The 17009-nt window shown below is 41.0% G+C and overlaps 2 protein-coding genes across 3 annotated transcripts in view; one reads left to right on the plus strand and one right to left on the minus strand.

Annotated features, from left to right (window-relative positions):
* The window catches only part of UPP2 (uridine phosphorylase 2), a 33084-nt gene extending 16889 nt beyond the window's left edge, over positions 1-16195 (plus strand). For both annotated transcript variants that reach the window (XM_084891472.1, XM_084891473.1), the window contains exons 5-7: positions 726-935; positions 3086-3232; positions 14967-16195. In XM_084891472.1, coding sequence (XP_084747598.1) covers positions 726-935; positions 3086-3232; positions 14967-15118 — 509 coding nt within the window. In that variant the 3' untranslated portion in view covers positions 15119-16195. The remainder of the gene's footprint in view (positions 1-725; positions 936-3085; positions 3233-14966) is intronic.
* Positions 14454-17009, minus strand: part of CCDC148 (coiled-coil domain containing 148) — a 166899-nt gene continuing 164343 nt past the window's right edge. Inside the window, exon 15 of the mRNA XM_084891466.1 lies at positions 14454-16517. The gene's annotated coding sequence lies outside the window, so the exon portion shown is untranslated. The remainder of the gene's footprint in view (positions 16518-17009) is intronic.

A 17009-nucleotide genomic window follows, 5' to 3' on the forward strand; every position in this document is an offset into this window, starting at 1 on the left:
ATTACCTACATATGCTGCCTTTTTATCCCCACCCCCATCCACCCTCCTGAATTCAGACCTTTTGAAGGAAGTGACTTGAGCCTACACCTGAAGAATGAGTTGGTGTTAGTCTGATGAAAAGGTGTGGGGAGGACAAAAGAGCATTCCAACAGGGAGAAGAACAGTCCAGAAAAATGGTTTTTCAACTCCCTGTGATTTAGTTACTAAGGCCCATGAGCAAGTCAGACTTTGTAGCCCTGGAAGGTCAGCCAGGAGGCCTAATTTACATGGGGTCAGAGAGGGGAGGAGGGGTAATGTGAGGAGAATCAGAAGGAAGGGGGGATATAGATACAAAGAAATTACAGTAATCAAGGAGATGCAGAGAAGATTAAATATCAAGTAGTCACATCATTTTAGGAAAGCTACTTGCTGGCAGGCTCATTTATTTTATTCCTGACCTAATTTATTCAAATTTGAGCCTGAAGGCTAATGCTAATTTGCATGTCCAAGAGTCATGTTTGTCTTGAAATCTAAACCCCATCACATTGTAAATGTGAATCCAGGAAGACAGGACATGCAAATGCCTGTTCTGAATGTTATTATTTAATTGCATTTGGAAAAAAAACACACCATAATTTAAAGGATGGAAAGAGGGAGAATCATTAGCAGCTAGGATTAATTAATGTTGGCAGAACTGATTACATACTCTGTGTCAAAGTAACCACTCATTTATCCCCGCATCCCAGGGGTTGCACCGGGGTCTGTTGTAATAACAGACACAGCTGTGGACTCCTTCTTCAAGCCCAGATTTGAACAAGTTATCTTGGACAACATTGTCACCCGGAGTACTGAACTTGACAAGGAACTGGCGGAGGAACTGTTCAACTGCAGCAGAGAAATTCCCAACTTCCCAACCCTCATTGGACATACGATGTGTACCTATGATTTTTATGAAGGTGAGAAGAATTTATAAATTCTGAAAGCCACTCTTTGTTATTCAAACCCATAACTTATATTAAAACCTTCATTTAGAAATGTAAAAGTTGGGGATTTAAAAAGGGACTGAAACAGCCTTTTTAACTTCCTATAGCAGAGGAACATAAGAATATAATGAGCAGCAGAGAAACACCCATAGTGACCATGAATTGAGAGTGGGTTTAATCCTCCAAGAACAAACTGAATACCAAAATGCAATTAATGATGTTAGTAAAATCTACTCTCTGTTAATGCCTTTGATTTCAATTGATGACTCTGGGAGAAGTGGAATATGCTGATTCTGTGTTTCTGCCATTTTGGGGTACAATCACCGACAGCGCAAAGTGACCTGGTACTCGGGAAAGAAAGGGATCCAGAAAATATTTAGGGAATTCCCAAGGGATGGGTGGTATTGAAGTTATCTTTTTCTCTCAGCAACAATTAAAGTGGTCCCCAAATCAAGTTGAGGAACAAATCGAAGGTGACTGCTAAGTAGCCTTTGTAACAAGGGATGAGAAGCCAGGAGAATAAAGTGTCAAGGGCAGACCCTGCTCATTCCAGAAGAAAGAATCTAACCAGGGGTGATCCCATTCCTTGATGGGCATTCTAGAAAAATTGTCATGTGGTTGTGTTTTAGTGTGTTGACCAAAGTATACATTATTTTGTTTTAAATTATCTTTCTTTGGATCAAACTTAGGCTACTATATTACAATTTTAAAATTATATATGGATATAGGCTATAGTATCTGTAAATGTTACTTCAGGTTAGTAACATTTTATTTTATAACTTATTATTATAAAACAGAAGGCATGTTGGCTGGGATAGGGTTGAAACTCTCCATCATCGACTGCTGGCTGCTTCGTTGGGAGGGTCCAGGGTGGGTATGAGGCAGATCTTACAAATGACAGCCTGTTGGAGCCTCTATTTTCTTTGGTCTGCACAGAATTTTTAAAATGTGAATTATTTTGCTAACATTTATAATTTCTTGAAATTTCACATGAAAACTCATAACTTGGGCTCCTTGAAATAACATAGCATTAAAATTTTTTAAATAATGCAGGGCAGCCTGGCAAGCCCAGCCCACACCCAGGGCCACATTCAATGAAGGGAGGGAGGCTGCTCCCTTGAGGCCTTGCAGACTTCGCTGACACCACCTGCTTGGCTTCAGAACATCTGGGTTGGAATTGGCTTAAATAACACTAGAGGGGTTGGCAGGCAGCCTTAAGGAGGAGGGAACAAGGGGAAGCGGACAGCCAGGGTGGAAGTAGCCTGAAAGATTAAAAGGGAGGAAAGGAAGCCAAAAAGAGAACTGCAAATAATGATGGTGACAGAGTGCTGCTGGCCTCCCTGCTCCCAGGCCATCCTTGGGCGTGTGGTGGGGAGAAGTCTGTTCCCAGAGCCTGCAGGGTGGAGGAGGAGTTAGAGCATCAGATTTTTTTTCCACCTCTTTCCAGCCCCACTAATTGATACAAGTGAGAGTAAGTGGTAAATGAACACTGAGAGCATCATAGAAGGGAAAAGGTGATCACCAGGGTGGCAGGAAGCTGAGAGTGTGTGGCAGAGAAGAAGGTGGACACATTGGTACCATTGTCACGATGGGTAGACAGAGAGTCACAGTGTCCAAACCATGGTCCTGCTCCTTAAGGAGCTCAGAGCATCACTAAGGTTTGACGTCGCTTCTCCCCCAGCACCTGGCCCCGGAGCCAACCCGAGATTTTCCTCAAAGGGCAGATCTCTCAGTGACCCTCAGGTTCAATGTTTCCTCTTTGAAAGTAGCCAGTAATCTCTGGGGTGACAATTTGGCACTACGTGAATATCCTATAACCCAACTTTTCCACAATGATTTTAGTGTTACAAAATGATGATTTTTCTAATCCCATTATCCCTGGGCCCAGTGCTGGCTGCCGGCTCAGCGTTGTGGAGACTACTCTCCACATAAGAGACTCTGGAGTCGGGCACAGCCTTGCTCCCTGTCCAGTGACAGGAAGATTCGGACAGCAGGTTTATCCTCCCTGGGCGCAGGCCCAAGAGTCAGATTTGGCTGCGGAGCACTCGGCTGACAGCAAGCCTCTTGGTGGTGCCGCTGCCACTGTCCTTATCAGGTTGCTCACTGCTCTCCGTCTCTTTCAGGCCAGGGTCGACTAGATGGAGCCCTGTGCAGCTTTTCCAGAGAGAAGAAGGTAGATTACTTGAAGAGAGCATATATAGCTGGTGTCAGGAATATCGAGATGGAATCTACAGTGTTTGCGGCCATGTGTAGACTCTGCGGTCTGAAAGGTAAGTCCTTCATGAATGCCTGGGATGCAAGTCTCTACTTTTATAAAGTTACTTACTTGCACTCCGAAGGAGAAGAAAAAGCTATAGATGCCTTTAGGTTGAATGCATGCTTTACAGTTGTTTATAATATTGATTTATAATATTGATTGTCTTGTGAATGGGCAGGATATTATTCCCATCATGCAAATGAGAAAGCCAAGCCTTAATGATCAAAAACAAGTTGCCCAAGGTCACTAGCTAGTGGGTTATGTAGCTAGGGTGTGACAGAAAGTTCCACTTTCTTCATCCGGGTAGTGGCTGCTATTTTCTATTACAATTTAATTTATCAAGACATGACACAAGTAACATATTTCAAAGATAGTCCACCAAAAGACAAAATGTGAGTGGAGTAGTGGTGTGTTTTTAAAGTTAATTTACATGCATTTTTTGCTTTTTCCAACTTTCTATTTTGAAAAATTTCAATGATACAGAAAAATTCAAAGAATAGCTTAATAGATACTTATATGCTCTTTACCAAGATTCAAAAATTTTTAATATTTTGCCACATTTGTGTATGCTCTTTAAGTATATATATATATATATATATATATATATACATATATATAGTATTCATATATATGTATGCGTATGTATATCAAGCACCCCTATTTGCCTTTGCTCCTAATCATTTATAAATGAATTGCAAACTTTATGCCACTTAATTCTTAAACCTCAGCATCATTTCCTAAAAATAAAAATATTCTGCTAATGACCACAATACCATATCAAAACAAAAAAGGCTAAAAAATGTAAAATAAGTTTTATAACATCATTTAACATCCACCCCACATTTAAATTTTTCTAAAAGTATCTTTTATAGAATTTTTCCTAATCAATATTAATTTTTCTTAATATCAAATTAACTTTATACATTATATTACTTGATTATTATATCTCTGTAATTATTACATCTAAGAATATTCACCTTACTTTTCTTTTTTTCTCAAGACAGTAGGTGTTTGTTTGTTTTGAGTCCAAGCTGTTATCTTGTAGAATATGCCATGTTCTAAATCTGCCTGTGTGGTTCATCATAGTGTTTCCCTTGCTCTACTAGGCTGCATTTTTCTTGTAAAATGGAAGTGAGGTCAAGTGACTTGATTAGATACAATTGTATGGCAAAAACACTTCAGAGTAATGGAAACTCTCCATTGCACTACATCAAGGAGCTGTAATGTGAGGATGTTCCACTATTAGTAATTTCCAGTTGCATCACTTGGTTCAAGTGGTAACTGCCATCCCACTCCATCGAAAAGCTAAAGTTTTCTCTTTGTAAATAGCAAGTAATCTCTGGGATGATAGGTAATCTGGCACTGTGTGAATACCCTATAACCCGGCCATATTTTACCCAATGATCATGGGCTGCAAAATGATGGTTTTTCTCACTCCATTGTTCCTCCTATGTTTATTAGCTAGTATTCTTCTTTTAAGACAAGCTTGACATTCTCTCACACATTTCTGCCTTTATCTCTTTTTTTCTTTTTGGTTGGGATGTGTCAGTGTTGTATTGTGGATTTTGTTCAATTCAATGTGTTACAAACGGATCTGTCATTATTTTTTTGATACTCAAATTATCCCAAATTTGGCCAGGAAGAGGCCATCTATTGCACACCCCCCCCCTTCTTTTTTTTGTCCCTTTGAAATAAATCTGTTAGCTCTTGAGAATTTTCTCACTTTCAGGCACAACAGGATGCCAGGCACAGGTTGCATTTTCCTTGCCTCAAGTCTGGAATCAGCCATTTCTCCAGCAAGTTCTTGTCCCTTTTAATGGAGAATGATATTAAGAAACCAAATGGATGCAGCACATACTTTTATTTTTGGTGAAATTATTCCAATAGAAACACCAACCTTGGACCAGCACCGAGAAAACTTATTAAAGTCAAATGTAATTTTCATGAGCACCAGTCAGTATAAATATTCTTTCTGATTTTTTAAATTATTTTCATATTCATCTTTTAGATTTAATTTTTTAAAAAAACTTTTTTGATGGAAGAAAGTAAAGCTGCAGAGTGAGTAAAGTATTCTTTATTAAGTTGACTATGAAAGCCTCAGATCTGTAGCATAATAGCACCAACTAAAATAATGGTTTTGATGTCCAAGAAAATGTTCAAACAACTTTTTTTTTAGAATTTATTAAGTTTTGCATTTCACACAGGGACTATCTTTTTTCCAGGAAAAATAAATCCATAAAATAGGTCATTGATTCAAATGTGTTTTACAGTGTGTCTAGAGTGCATAGCACAATTACAAGGCTGGTTTTTAATCAAATTTTGACTGATAAGATGTATCTCGATCATTTCCTTCCTAAACAAAGAAGGAGTTTCTTCTGTGCATCAGCAAGTGGTTTGAGTGCCCAAGACCTGGGTGTGTAGCAGTGGACACCACAGATAAGATCTCCACCTATGGAACCTAGTGAGAGAGACGAACAACAAAGACTAATGTCTAATAACTTAGTGATACATCAGATGCTGAAGAGTGCTATGGCTAAAATAAGGCAGGGAAAGGAACAAGGTGACCAAAATAGCGAGGAAACCATAATTTTAAGTGGCATGGCCAGGGAAGGATACATGGAGAAGGTGCCATTTTAGAAAATACCACGTGGACATAAGGTAAAGAGCAGTCTGGGAAACGCAAATCTACGGCCATGTGACAGGAACATGCAGGTGTGTTGGAGGAACTAGGCGGCCGGTGAGGCTGGAGGGGAGGGACAGCAGAGGAGAGTGGCAGGAGATGGCAGGTGCAGGTGGTGTGGCCACTGTGAGGAGCGTGACTTTCACTCTGAGCATCACGGGAAGTCATTGCAGGGCTTTGAAGAGAGAAGTGGCCAGGTAGGACTTAAGTTTTAACAGGACCACACAGCCTGCTAGGTTAGGAAGAGCCTACTGGGGTGAAGGGCAGAAGCAGGGAGAATAAGAGGACAAATGCAGCAGACCGGGAGAGATGGTGGGCCAGGGTGAGGGCAGTGGAGGTGGTGAGCAGTCTGAGTCTAGGTACATCTAATGGCAAATCTAATGAAATTTGTTGACAATACCATGTAAATGTTGAGAAAAAAGACAGGACTTAAGAATAATATCCGGGCCGAACCGGTTTGGCTCAGTGGTAGAGCGTTGGTCTGTGAACTGAAAGGTCCCGGGTTCGATTCCAGTCAGGGCCATGTACGTTGGTTGTGGGCACATCCCCGGTGGGGGTGTGCAAGAGGCAGCCGGTCAATGTTTCTCTCTCATCGACGTTTCTAACTCTCTGTCTCTCTCTTGTAAAAAAATCAGTAAAATATATTAAAAAAAAAAAAAAAGAATGATATCCAGGTTTTTTGGCCCAAACATCTGGAAGGATGGAGTTGGGAGATGATGAAAATTAGATGAGGACTTGGGACTGTAGACATCAAATGGTGGCTAAGCAAGCAGATGGATTTATGAATCTAGAGTTTAGGCAAGAAGTTTGGGCTGGAGAAGTAAAATTGTGAGTTGACAGCATATAGCTGGCAATTAAAGCCATGCAACTGATGAGATGATAAAGAGAACGAATATAGAAACAGATGAGAAAAGGTCCTTGGTTAGAAGTTTAGGGAGGTGAGGGAGATCCAGGAAAGGCGGTTAAGGAATAGTGGCTGATGAAAATGGCAGAAACACATGGAGAGTCTCGTGTCCTGGCACCCAGAAAAGAAGCCCAGTAGAGTTATTGCTCAATAATGCTTCATTCGATCACACTGAAATTTTTTAAAAATATATTTTATTGATTTTTTACAGAGAGGAAGAGGGAGGGACAGAGAATTAGAAACATCGATGAGAGAGAAACATCGATCAACTGCCTCCTGCACACCTCCTACTGGGGGTGTACCCACAACCAAGGTACATGTCCTTGACCAGTTTACAAGCGGACGCTCTATCCACTGAGCCAAATCAGTTAGGGACACACTGGAATTTTAATTTCAATATTCATCCTTACAGTCAATCAATATGAATAAACAAGCAAAATGTATGCGGTACTTTTTCTAAAATTACATTTAGAAAGACTTTACAGTTCAGAAGAAGAGATTAATTGTAGAACCACTATCCTTAATTACTTCCATCTCCCAGAGTATGTGTACAAGCCAATCTTTGTGCTATTTAGGTGGAGGATGCAAATGCATTCTTGTCCTCTTTAGGTCATCATTAAAGCCCCCTTCAGAGAAACAATAGCATCTGATTTTCTCTGCACCAGTTAGTGAGAGTGGGAACCCCAGCTGGGGCAGCTTGCCCTTGTCTAAGAGCAGCCCGAATACACACAACCTACAGGAACACCTGGATTCATGTACTTCTGTTCCAAGAAATGCTCTTCACATTTCTTTATTATAGAAACAGCAAATGGACACTTGAGTCACAGCTTCACCAATATGCAAATGAGAAGAATTTAGGAACTAGTTTAGTTAAACATAAAATACCTACGTACAAACATGCTATCCTGATATAAGTTTGGTAATGGCCTTTAGTTCTTTCTGAAGAGGCACAAATTGACAGCCAAGGAGAGCTCAGGCTTGTGAAGCCTGGGGTCAAGTCTGTCTCTCTTAGAAAATGTTGCCAAAATCTCAGAGGAATTATTCTGTTATGAGGATGTTTCTGACCTTGCTGCAAGTCCTTGACCTTGCTCTCAGCCACCTGCAGGCCCCTCCTGGATTCTTTCTGGTCTGCTTGATGTAGTTCCTGCCGCCTGCTGCAGTTTTCTTTCTCTGCTGCTGTTGGTAGCTGACTTCCGCCTGCCCACTGCTCTTGGCAGGCCACTGCTGCAGCCTTGTCATTGAGCAAAGCCCTCTGGGCTGCCAACATTCGCACTAAAGGTTGTATATAATTCTGAAGTTATTTGGAGTATTTCTATCTGAATTTCTTTGTGGTGAAAACTCCACTGATTTGAAAGCTGAATTCTTGGTATACTGCCCCAAGAACATAGACAAAAGCCACATGCATATGATGCTACCATGACCCTGTCTTTCATCACTTAGTAAGATCCTTCCCCAGCAACGTGAATCCTGGAAAAGCTCTGTGTAAGCTAGAAAAGTTTGCTCAGGGCAAGGGCTGAGGAAGCCTTCACGAGCAACTATGTTAACATAGAGGAAGTTGGAGAGGAGATCCCAATAGTAAGCAACATGGGGAAATATTTCTCACCTGGCACCAAGCTCAGGGCCCAGCTGAGCTGGCTTCCCAGGCCTGTTCCTCATCCCCATCTCACTCCCACAGTAGTCATGGCTCAACAGACGCTGTCTCTCCAGACAGATTTTTCAAATGACCTTTCTGTCCCTTTACCACTACCAGCTGACTGAATCCAGTATGACTACATCATACTAATGTGATGATGGCTAATGGCTTTACTTTATAAATAACAACTTTTTATTTAAACAAAGGTCTTCTAGAGACCCCATTGTCCTAACTCAGAGGAGTCACTCACTGAGTTTGGACCTTTTTGCGTCCACCTGAGACAAGGTGGTCTTGGATCCAAGTGGATTACCGCTTCTTATCTTTATGATTAATAAGGGATCTCACCAAACATCTCACTTCATCAGAGAAGCCAAGAATGACTGTCTAAACTAAATCCACTCACATTCATTCTATTCATGCATTCTAATTCACTTCTCTGCATTGCAATGGCCACTATAGACTGTATATTTTGAGTTTCTTTATATATTAACTTACATATTACTTTACATATATTAGTGCATGAAGGTATGTATTTAGCATCTCCACCCAATGTAAGCACCACGAGAACAGGGATGCTGTTTGTCATTTCCTTGCTTTATCCCCAGCACTTAGAATGATATCCACCATGTGGACATTCAGATATTTGCTAAATGATCAAACAAACAAATGAAAAGAGTGGCTACTCAAGTGTTATTTGCCATGGAAAATGGCTATAGCGAATTCAACTGGTTCCTTCAGTCCCCAGCCTCACCAGTGGCTTGGAAGGATTACGGAGTGCCTCTCATCTGTCCAAACAGGAACAGACAAAGCCTTAGGTTTAAGCCACCCTTTTCCTAGAAAGTTCAAATGATATTTCTGCTTTCTCTGTACCCCTGAATCTCTTGCTATTCAATAGGTGGACAAACTGCATGAAACGTGTTATCCTGACCTCATTATCATGAAAAGAATAGTGGGGTCCAATGCTGCATTAACAGAAATTCAGGAAGGGGAACAGTGATTCATGAAATTATTCTACCCTGAAATGCTGGGTCTCCAGAATACTGGAAACGCCCTATCCAATGCTGCATACATGCATTCACCTGTGGTTTCATACGATGCACACATCCGTCCCTCTCTTAGAGCAAAATCTATTTTAATTACACCCCTGACATTCTGATTAAAGATGATAATCCTTCTGCACTGCGAATGTGTGATAAGTATGTTCAATTTGTATCCATCTTTAAAAGACAATGCTGCCTTCTGATACACCCTTGCTTGGATGGCACTCTATGAAACCTAATATTTATCTGAGATTAGGTTCTGCTTAAATCCTCTTTGTCTTCGGAGTTCGCAGCACTTGCCGTGGTTTCTCTTTAGGGTAAAGGAAGAATTCAGTGTTATTTCTTTTGGCAGGTGCCAGTGACTCGGGGGATACATTCAGACTTCCTAATATTACTTTATTACATTTCAATGAAAGGGAGCAAAATCGTGCTTTAATTCCATTTTTATGTTCTTGTGCTGGTCCCTGTAATGAAGGCTATTGGGCTTTTAGGAAGTGCACGGTGATCACTGATAAAGTAAAAAGGTTTCTATTCAGTCTGGAGCGTTTCTTACCTCTAAAGTGGAGGAAAATCGGGGTTTTGAAATGTTATTTTACAAGAGTGTGGGGCAACCAATTGCAGCTCTCTTCACCCTCATCAGCAAACAAGAAACTGTGGTGCAGAAAGGGCCTCACAGTTACAAAGTCGCTGAGCTGGCGTTTGAACACAGCTCTGTCCCCCTATCCAGCAGCCTCCCAGGGAGACACAGGTTCATTGCCTCTGTTCAGAATAACAACAACAACAAAGCAGATGTTTCTATTTTAAAAGTTGTGAACAGAGGGTTGTGCTACTTTGGCAAACAAACCCTAAGGGCTAAGCATATACCCAGAGGGTTAGTGTTGGAATCAAAGTGTTAAGTTGATATGTATTCCTTAGTATGCATAGCAGTTATTTTGACAAGAAAATCAATCATTGTATCTGGGAAACCAGGTATAAATGGCTAGTAATTCATTTATTGCTTTTACAAAGACAGCATTTAACAAAATGGTTTCTTCTTACTTTCTTGGGGGTTTTACATATTTTCAATCAAGATCAGCATCTATAGTTTTATTTGATTCATTTTCATTCTACTCTTCTTCCCTCTATTTTAGTCCTCCCTGCCCATTACCAACCCATCACCCACTAGAGAAACATGTAGGGCCACAGCACCGCCCTTTGACCCACCCCTCCCCTGCTCTGCCCCAGGGAGGCATCCTGGGCTCCCCGACTGGAACCCTCACCCCCAGCACACCAGGCTCCCTCCTCTGGCCATGCTGACACACTTCTGGGTGGGAATCCAGCTGAACCTCATAGTCCTCACACCAACTAGATAATGGGAGACACTTAAGCTGAGAGTGTGGGCTTGGGAGAGAGATACCTCAAAGACCACCTACTCCTTTCTTGGAGAATGAGGCCTAAAGAGTGTATGTGACCTGCCTGAGGAAACACAGTTGGGTAGAAACAGATGGACTAGAATAAGATCTCCTGTCTCCTCACCCCCACTCCCTCCACTATCCCATCAGGAGTGAAAGAGCAGCATATTTTATCGATTGACATATTACTCATACTCTTCTTTTTTTAAAGGCATTAGCAGAAGCTTTCAATAAAAGATGAATGTATACCATAACTTAAGTGAGGTAAAGAGAATAAAAAGCACATATTTTAGGGAGTAGCTGGGTATTTCTCAATACCAAAGAGGCTACCTGGGAGTGCTTACTAACTCTAAAGACTTCTATTTGTTCTGAGTTTTCTGGAGCCCAAATTGAAAATGGAAACACATTGAGTTACACAACACTCATTATCTAATAAATAAAAATAAAAAAAAAACATTTGAGGTTTACCATAAAAACTTTATCCAAGGGTTAAACTTAAGTGAAATTATCAGCCATATGATAGTGGACAGTGTACTGAATAACACTTCTATAAAAGGTATGGGGTGATTCTTGATAAAGTTAACACTAAATCTTGGTTCTGTCTAATTCTGCATTTCTTTGGAAACCTAAAGTACTAGGGTCCAGGTTTGCACTTTTGTTGTAACTTGATTTGATTCAGGATAGAGTTGAACGTCTTTAAAGCAATAGTTCTCAAATATTAATGTGCAAATAAATTAACTGGGAAGATTTTTCATTTTTTATTATATATATATATATATATATATATAAAATTTTTTACAGAGAGGAAGATTAGAAACACGGATGAGAGAGAAACATCAATCAGCTGCCTCCTATACACCCTCCACTGGGGATGTGTCCACAACCAAGGTACATGCCCTTGCCCAGAATTGAACCTGGGACCCTTCAGTCCACAGGCTGACGCTCTATCCACTGAGCCAAACCGGTTTTGGTGAGGGAGGTTTTTCAAATGCAGATTCACACCCTGGCTCCGTTGGTTAGAGCATTGTCTCATACCTAACAGGCTGAGGGTTCCATCCCCAGTTGGGTATACCTGGAAGACAAATGACTGATATATATATCTCTCTCTCATCAATAAACATATCCTTAGGTGGGGATAAAAAATTAAAAAATAAAATGCAGACTCACTGCCCTCTCCACCTCTCCCCCTAACTCTGCATATCAGGGACAGAGGAGGGGTCTGCATTACCACCGAGCTCTGATTTGGATGGAGACAACCAATGAAGCACATTCTGAGAGACACCAATCAAAAAGAACAAATTGCTTCTAGGCTGCTTAGCTTGGGTCAGCCCCTTGAATATGAATTTTCTCCCCTTAGTTGTTAATTCACAGACAACAGACTGATGTCCCAGGGGACACAGAGGCAGTGCGAAGGCTCTGGGTTGTCGAGACGCCTATGCTTTGTACACCAGGCATACAGGGAGCAAACATGGGTCTGCCTGTGAACTCAAAGCTTGAGGAGTGAAGGGGACAGTGGAAAGGCCAGAAATGGAAGAGGAGCTGGCACAGAGCAGGCTGGGAGCACCCGAGCGAGCCTGGGCTGCTTTGCCGCTTTCTGAGGCTCAGCCTGTCTGGTCTCTGTTGTCCATGGGGGAATCTGTGGCTGGCCTTGCTGTCTTTGCCTACAACTCATGGGAAACTTTCCTGGAAATCCATTCAGAAAGTTGGGGTGAAAGCAGGGAGCCATGGACTCCTAAGGATTCATGGGAGGCTTCAGGGGCCCTGACCCCCCTGAAATTATACACAAATATTGTGTGTGTGTGTGTGTGTGTGTGCGCGCATATGTATAGTTTTGTGAAAAGAGATTCACAAAAATACACAACTTTCATCAGATCCTCACAGGGACCACAAATGATCCCAAAGAGCTGACAATTGTTGAGAATTTCCGGTGCTGTGGAGGCCTTGTTTGTGTCAGCACATTGCAGACCTGCGGTCAGTTAGCTGACCACCTCATTGGTGACAGCCAAGTCACTAAGTGTCCCTCTGCAGGAGCCACCCTCTCTGCCCAACCTGAGGATTCTGGTAATAAAGTTGCCAGACTTGATTTTGACAACTGGTGTTGGGCAATTAATCCGCTTTCATTGCTCACGGAAACAGTAATTTTAGGTGACAGGATTGTTATGTGCTGCTCGTTAATGGGGCCTCTGGGGTTGAGAAAACACCACTGAGATTGCTCTGCCCTGTTCTTTCCCATCTCTGGCATCACCGTGGAAATCTCCAGATAAAATGTTTAGTCAGCTCCCACTCTGAAAGCTACAGAGCAGTTTCCTTTCATCCCTCTTCCAAGGGCAGGATTAGAGAAAAGCTTGCAGCCTTTGCTTGTGGCTGCCAGCCCAGGCCGCCTCCACAAGCTTGCTGATCATTAACTTGAAAAACTGGGGAGTTTTCTGTTCCTTCCATTTGCTTGTTTACCCGTCCAGCCAAGTTGCTTTACAACGATGGGAGTTTTGAATAAAGAGGGTCCCAGGTGATGAAATATTTGGCTCAGCACAAGTCGTGTATTTCCATTCCTGAACAAGAGGGTTCCTTTGACCGCTGGGTCAGGGCAGGTCTGCCTAATGGTTCACCACGTGCGAGCTCAGGTGACAGGTGGATGGAAGGGAGGTAACGCTTCTTAGCAGTTTAGGAAGCTGGGAATCGGGTGGCTATTTACTAGCTGTGCATAGTGGGCCATGTGTTTGACCTCCCTAAGCCCTCATTTCATCATCTGTCAAAAGGGGATAAAAATAATAGCTGGCGCATGGAACAGCTGTAAGGACTAAGTGGTATCGTAAATGCCTGGCAGATAGCAAGAGCTCAGCGAAACAGAAAAGATAGCATCTGTTATAAATACAATTCATTTCTCCTTTCCAAATCCAGATCTTTATAAAGAAGTCTGAAATAGTGGAGAGGTTAAAGAAATAAATATAACACTCCAGGCCAATTTATCTCCATGCCCTCGAAGCTTGTTAACATAGCCACATCTCATCCCATCAACCCTGAAATCCTTTTCTAAAATGCTGCGGACGAAGATAGAGATGATTACACTATCAGTTCAAATGGCTGACACCAATTTCACTGTGTACGACCACATTGCTTGAAATCGAAGATTTCATGTGAAACTGACAATCAAGAATTTGTAGGAGACCTGCTTTCTCTCTCTGGTTCTCGATGAAACCAGCCAGACACTGCCATCGGGGCACTTTTCACTAGAGTTTCAGTGATGTGTTTCTGTTTTGTTTTTGCTGCTGTTGTTAGCAAAAGGTGTCTATTCTTTTTCCCTATTTCCACATCTATCATAGGATTTTATTCCCACTCTTTAGACACTAAATGCTAATAAATTTGCTCCTTCGTGGAGTTGATTCCTACTTAACTTCGTTAAGTTCAGATTTTATTTTAGAAGTCAGTCTAATGATTAAACATTTAAAACTCCTGCACTGTGACATTTGGAGTTTTAAGTATTCCCTTTAATATTTTTCTTCTCAATTTTCATGAGGGTTTCTACTCACGTTTATTGTTATTTCCTTAGGTCTGCATTCATAGCTTTTGTTTATTTTATCTATCTATCTATCTATCTATTTATTTATTTATTTATTTATTTACATCCATAGCTTTTATATTTACTTTAATCTTCAGCAAGACTGCAGCAGGCAAACTAAACATTGCACCAAGATGTTCAATGTCATCTAGGAACAATGGCCAGCCCTCCAGTTATATCCTCAAGTATGAAGAGCCTCGTCTAACTGGAAATAGGAGAGAAAATGGAGCTCTGTTTGTCTTGAATGGCAAGGATCTCTCCTTGTTCTTGACAGGCTTTCCCTTAATCTACCAGTTGTAGAGGCAAGGAGAACAAAGAGTGCTTGAAATTATTTCCATTAACTTATTAGATGGGGTGTTTGGTGAGAGTCCATAGAAATATGCGTTGTAGAGAAGGCTAGAGAGGTCCCTGGGTTGCTCTACATGACAGAGAAAATAACCCAAAGTACATGTATTAGGGACACTGGGATGTTTGGCTAACGTTTCTATATATATATAAAAAAAGAACCCATTTGTTCAATAATGGTGCTGCTTGCCCTCCTAGCTGCTGTGGTCTGTGTGACACTCCTGGACAGACTTGAATGTGACCAGATCAACTTGCCCCATGACATCCTGGTGGAGTACCAGCAACGGCCCCAGCTCCTCATCTCCAACTTCATCAAACAGCGGCTTGGACTGTGTGACCAGATGTCATAACTGGGCAGCCCAACTCTTCCCTGCAAGTTTGTAGTTCAAGCTGTCATATTGGCATTACATCATTTGTGGCGTTTTCATAGAGTTCTCATCCACATGCTAAAATCACAGTAGGGTGATTTTATAAAAACCCCTTTCTCCTAAAAAATGAATTTATCTTAAAAGGATTTAATACATTCGTTAAGTTCAGATTTTATTTTAGAAGTCAGTCTAATAATTAAACATTTAAAACTCCTGGACTGTGATATTTGGAGTTTCATATGCAGCATTAATTAAACTCACATCAAAATAGATCGGCCATTTGTAGACACGGTTCCCAATCCCTGTTTCAGAAACCCATCCAGAAATTCATGATGGAATGTTGTCAGGCACTCTAGGTGTTGGTCAAGTGACAAGAAGAGATCATGCACACTCAAAATATTTACAGAAAAAAACTTTGAGTGTAAGATAGGTCTATATTAAAAGGTAACCCTTCGGGAAATATGGCATACTTCTTCTCCCTGCATGATCTCAGCACACCACGAAGTAAGATTAGAGGATTACGTTTACTTATGTTTGTGGTTTTATCATGAAATGTAATAGTGTTTATTTTCAAATGAAAACCCTCGGTTATGCAAAGGAAGATTCTTGTTTTTCTTCAGAAATCACAAATGATTCGATCACCTTCTAGCAATTTTTTTTCCTTTGAAGGAGATATATTTTGAGGAGGCTGTATTTTTTAAGTTATTTCCATGTTTACCTAGTAAATGGAGGAATTAGTCACAACTGACTTTAGACTTGTGTTCAAAATGTTAAAGCCTTCCTTTTGTGTGACTTTGAAGCAGATCCTGCCCACACCCTGCCTGACCTCCTATTCAGTGAGACCCTCTGGAAGGAAGTGTCCCTTGGGTGCCCATGTGCTCTGAGTTGATGCTCCTGGGAGGCAAGGTGGGGGGGGCTCATCTAAAGCTGAAACACTTAAGAGTTGGGGAGCATGAATGGGGGATGGGTGCAAGAGAGCCAACAATCTTGTATAGTACGTCACATTGTGTATATATATTTATATGGCTGTGACTCAAATAAAGTTTAATTTCAATCAGATAGAGATTATTTGCATCCTTTTACTCAACGACAATGAACAATCCCCCAAGAGGTACATCAGTTTGGGAATTTCTTTTGGCAATAGATTTGTTTGGAGCACAATTTTAAGGTACCCCAATGATTGACCAAAGATCAGAGCTAAAAGTTAAGTAGAGCAATAGTGTCATCATCACAGTGGAGTATGCACTTTGTCCCATCTTTTGTAGACGAAGTGGAAATAATCAAAATGCTCTTCATAACCTTTCAAACCCCAGAAGTTTGAACTTTGTTCTTGTCCACTCCTAGAAAATATTTGCTTCTGTTTTATTGAGAGAAGAGGAGGCTATGGGAGAGAAAGAAAAATGAAAAATTATGGTTAAACATCTTGTCAGCCTGTGCAGTGCATCTGCATAGGTTCATGTCTGTGTTTTCATGGTATCAGCTGCATAAGCCAGAAACTTGGAAACTTCTCTGGCGATTTAGTCTCCTTCTTTCCTACTACAATCAATTGCCAAGACCTGTTAGTTGATTCTCGTAAATACTTCTCCATTTGTTCACCAATGGAAAGCCTTCCTGGTCCTTAAGTTTCCATTTACAGTCATGACCAGCACTCCCAAATACCAACACAGTTGAAGTTTAATGATTACTTTTTGGTCCAAAATAGACTAAACTTTCCATGGCTTATTTTTACCTAGGTATAGAATATTATTTAGTACTTTGTACCCTGTTAGGTGCTTAATAAGGATTATTAAATATCAGTCTCAACAACATCTCAGTGAGTTGGAATTTTATTTATTTCTTTTAAAAATATAGCTCTTGACATTTGGGACTCGTT

The sequence above is a fragment of the Pipistrellus hanaki genome, assembly GCF_964339955.1.
Source record: "Pipistrellus hanaki genome assembly, chromosome: 8".
In the NCBI taxonomy this organism is placed as follows: Eukaryota; Metazoa; Chordata; class Mammalia; order Chiroptera; family Vespertilionidae; genus Pipistrellus; species Pipistrellus hanaki.